Raw genomic sequence first — 4,009 nt, forward strand, 5'->3', positions numbered from 1 at the left:
GAAAACGCCGGTCCCCGGTGTGATTGTTGCGCCACTGGCGCGCTCGACGCCACTTCCTGTAAACTTGACAGCTTGAGCCCAATCTCCAAACCGTGAGCTGACGCGAGCGAACGCCGTTCATGTGTGACGGCCACGACGAACCTCCCAACACTTTTTCGTTCCGTTTTCGCCACCATGGTCACCCGCTCGTAGGTTTTTGTATTTCGGGAGAAATAAAGGAGACGGCGTGGCGCCGGGAGCGTGACGCGGACGCCGGCAACAAAGTAAGGAACGGACTCCCGACTCGAGTGTTGTTTGATGGAGGCTGGGGATGGAGCCCAGCTGCCGGCCACAGTCGCGGCCAGCCGGAGTGTGGAGAAAGCCTTGGAGGACGCCGCCGCCAGCGGGGCTCTCAACTTGGCCAACCGAAAACTCCGAGAGTTCCCCCGCAGCGCCAAGAACTATGACCTATCCGACATTACACACGCAGGTAAGTTCAAGTTTCAAGTTAGCCTTTTTCGCCTTTTGTTTTGTCGCCTCCGGGATCGGGGTTCCACCCCTAGTCGAGCAGACGCTTCACCACGATTGCTTTCTTTCAGAATATTGTCACTGAAATCAATCTTATCTCCAAAAGATTTACAACATTAAAATGAATGGGGCGGGGGACACACAACCTTATTTCGGAACGTGATTTTTATTAAGAATAGCCAGCGAACATACGGTATTGTACTGTATCAAATTATAGTTATAACCCCGTATTTTTTTTTGTCGTTTTGGCCACGTTAAGTCATTATTTTTACGTTCGTGGTGAGCGTAAGGAGCGTTATTCGCATCTGCTACTTCATTATTGTTCAGATCGCAAAAGCAGAGGCGGAGCTAAGTGGCCAATAGTGGCCCCTTCGTGAGTGGATGGGTCATTCTGCCCACCCCACTCTGAAAAATAAAAGTACTTATGCTCGTACTACTTCGCCCAGTCCACTCCACATGACTTTCTTGGGACTCCTGTGAGAAAATAAACAAAATCAAAAACAGTAGATTGACAAGGTACGCAAAATGCAAGCACAAAACACAAGAGATAATCTGTCCTTTCGTTGCGAAGTGAACTGATGATGGCCGGATGTTGTGAACTTCACTGTCATCATTCAGTGGGAAGGTTATTTTTGTCTACAGCACAGGCACCAAATAAATGCCTGAACAAAGATTTATAATCGGACTACAACAAATGATTACTTTCAGAATCGATTAATCTGTGGATTATCCATCTATCTATCTATCTATCTATCTATCTATCTATCTATCTATCTATCGATAAATTGGATTAAATATGTTTGTTTATCTCTTTATTTAGAAACACTCCAATATTTCAAATTGACTGATAATGAACAACGGATTTTTTTCCATTTCACATCAGAAATTGGCCAAAAATATTGATAATATTTTTCCAAAGTGTAAAAAAAAAAAAAAAAAACGAAACCAAACGTTCTTGTCTCTCTTTGACCATTACATTTATCGGAGAAGAATTGTTTTTGGGGCTGGAATTGAGAGGATTTGGATAATTTTACATGAAACAACGCCTCTCAGCTGTTAATCGATTCTCAAAATAGTTGCAGATGAATTTGCTAACCAATTAGTTGTTGAGTAATCCATTCATTGTTGCATCTTTGATTTGAGGAAAACGCTCACATTTGGCCCCGATTGTAAGTTTGCGTGTAGCCCAGTTTCGTTTGGCTGTCGGTGACGAAAGCGTCATCGCGCGATTGGATGAAGGCGGACTACTGTGTCACGGCCATGCGCAAAAAGAGGATTACGTCTTCCAGGTTGACTGAAATGAATCTCCGGCTCCGGTGCGAGCTAAAGCAACACCCGCCGTCCTCGGCTAATTATGACCATCTGTGCCTTGCGAGCCAGGTGTCCATCCTATGGGGACCAAGAGGCAAAGCACACAAGCTGATTGTTATTTTTGACGGTATTCTTGGTTTGGATCGTTTGCTGGTGGACTTGGTCTTTGTGTTCACGGTGATTTGAGGGGCTAATGAAAAAGCCCAGAAGTGTTCCCGATCATAATAAATAAAGAAAGAACAATCTTCCCCTCCTTCCTGCCTTTCTCCCTCCCTGGCGGCAACTTCTCAGCTCCAACAAGGTCAAAGGTTGTACACGCGCGCACAAAGAAGATACGCTTCCGGCGAGAGGCAAACAAAGCTTGGGCCTTGTAGGCACATGCGCGGTTGCCGTTTGATGAGCAGACGCGCCGTCCATCCTCAGGCTGGACGAATCATCAAGGCTCTCCTGTAGACGCCGCCGTATCGAATGTCTTTGCTCCCGGACTGACTTTGATAGTGATGCTCATGTTTGGAATTCACAGCGGACAAGGTGCAGCATTTTCTTATGAAATGATAACAATGTCCATACTCATGTTCGTACAGTGTGAAATTATTATTATTTAAAAAAAAAACAAAAACATCCATTCCAGCAGAGGAAGTTTGTTTTTCTGCACAAGAAATTGCTTTTTCACTGCCAGAGTTAATTAAAAAAACAAAACAACTGGTGGAAAAATGGCTGAAATACTCTTCCTCTCTATTTCAATAGAAGTACAGAGAGCTTTGGAAAAATAGACTGGCTAAATGCAATTTCTGAAGTGCCAAAAATGAGTTTTTAGGGTCAGTTATATGCAATATCTGTTTTGAGAACAAACTTTTCAAAATAGTCCTTCTCAATCTTACATAGTTCGTACTGAGAATAAGAAACAGAACAAAACACATTAAATTGGATCGGCTCGATGTTTATGCGATTGTAGCTTTGCTACCGTTGTGAGCTGACGAACAATAACAATAAAAATGCTAAATTAGCTTCGGATAGCCCCCAAAAACTTGGATGTGCTTTCACAGTCGACAAGTTTGACCCCAAAGCAGAACTAACAGACCACAACAGTACGTCTACGATCGCCAAGACACTGTATGGATGCGAGCTAATTTGACATCGCTTCACCAATTAGGACTTATTTCGATCCCCGACGGACGGTCACGCGTATAAGCGCATTCGCTCGCGCTGCTACGGCCGCAAACCGACGCCCAGGCATTTAATGAGCTAACGGTTAGCCGCTCACCTCATCTCAAGCTCATTCGCTGACTCCCACGTCACTCACCAGGCCGGGCCCAACCTTTTAAAGCCGCGCACACACAAATTCACAGATACGACAGTGTAGAACGCGACGACGGAAACCTCACGTGGACGACAACAATAGCTGCGTCTCACGTGCACATTTTGGCGCGGAATCACGCAAACTCAATTTTGTTCCGATGACTCGATTACATCGATGGAATATTGGATGGTGACAAATGGTTTTCCCGTGTCGGTGCGCGGCTGCGCGCTCAATGTGGAAGTAGCTGTTTACATCAGCCGCGTGCGGTTGGGTGAGCCCGTGTGCAGACACCCGCTCGCTTTATTTCCCCCGGGCTGCGGATGTGGGCTCACCGTTCGCTTCCGCTTTGCGTTGTCTTGCCGTTAGAAACGGCACACTGGGTCTTGCCGCCCCAACCGATGCGCTGATGTCAGCAATGCGTCTGCCTGTTGTGGCAGCATTTTTCAGATTCGTTTTTTTTCGGATTTGCAGTTGACCCCGGAAGCACCGGGCGGCATTCAGTCACGCACGCGGAGGCCCAGCCTTGCTCGATGATTCAGATCGTGAGTTGCACTTTGAAAGTATTTCAAAGCTCCGTGGCAGCTGCTTGGAAGGGGGGGGCGGGGATGAGCCCTCCCCAGTCCCTGGGGAGGTAACAAGAGCGCAGGCAGTCCGCCTACAAGTACTCACTTGACTGGCGCGAGGCCGGATTCAAGGCGCTACTTCTGGCGTTTTGTTTAGTTTGCTGGCCGCAGCACAAGGAGCTGACTGGTGTGTGTGGGTGCGTGCGTGCGTGTGTGTGTGTGTGTCGCGGGGACTCGCTGGTGAATAATGAAAGGCACGGCGGCGGTTACGCAACCGGGCTGATTCATGAACCCGCCGCACGGAGGAAGTTGGGGATGTGCTGCGTTT

General features: G+C 47.3%; 1 protein-coding gene across 4 annotated transcripts in view; it reads left to right on the top strand.

The window, feature by feature from the left end:
• The window catches only part of lrch4 (leucine-rich repeats and calponin homology (CH) domain containing 4), a 23,205-nt gene continuing 19,196 nt past the window's right edge, over nt 1-4,009 (top strand). Inside the window, exon 1 of one of the 4 annotated variants that reach the window (XM_019858441.1) lies at nt 1-469. In XM_019858441.1, coding sequence (XP_019714000.1) covers nt 298-469 — 172 coding nt within the window. In that variant the 5' untranslated portion in view covers nt 1-297. The remainder of the gene's footprint in view (nt 470-4,009) is intronic. The other 3 variants (XM_019858440.1, XM_019858442.1, XM_019858443.1) reach the window with 3 other exon arrangements.

The sequence above is a fragment of the Hippocampus comes genome, unplaced genomic scaffold, assembly GCF_001891065.2.
Source record: "Hippocampus comes isolate QL1 unplaced genomic scaffold, H_comes_QL1_v1.1 scaffold48, whole genome shotgun sequence".
In the NCBI taxonomy this organism is placed as follows: Eukaryota; Metazoa; Chordata; class Actinopteri; order Syngnathiformes; family Syngnathidae; genus Hippocampus; species Hippocampus comes.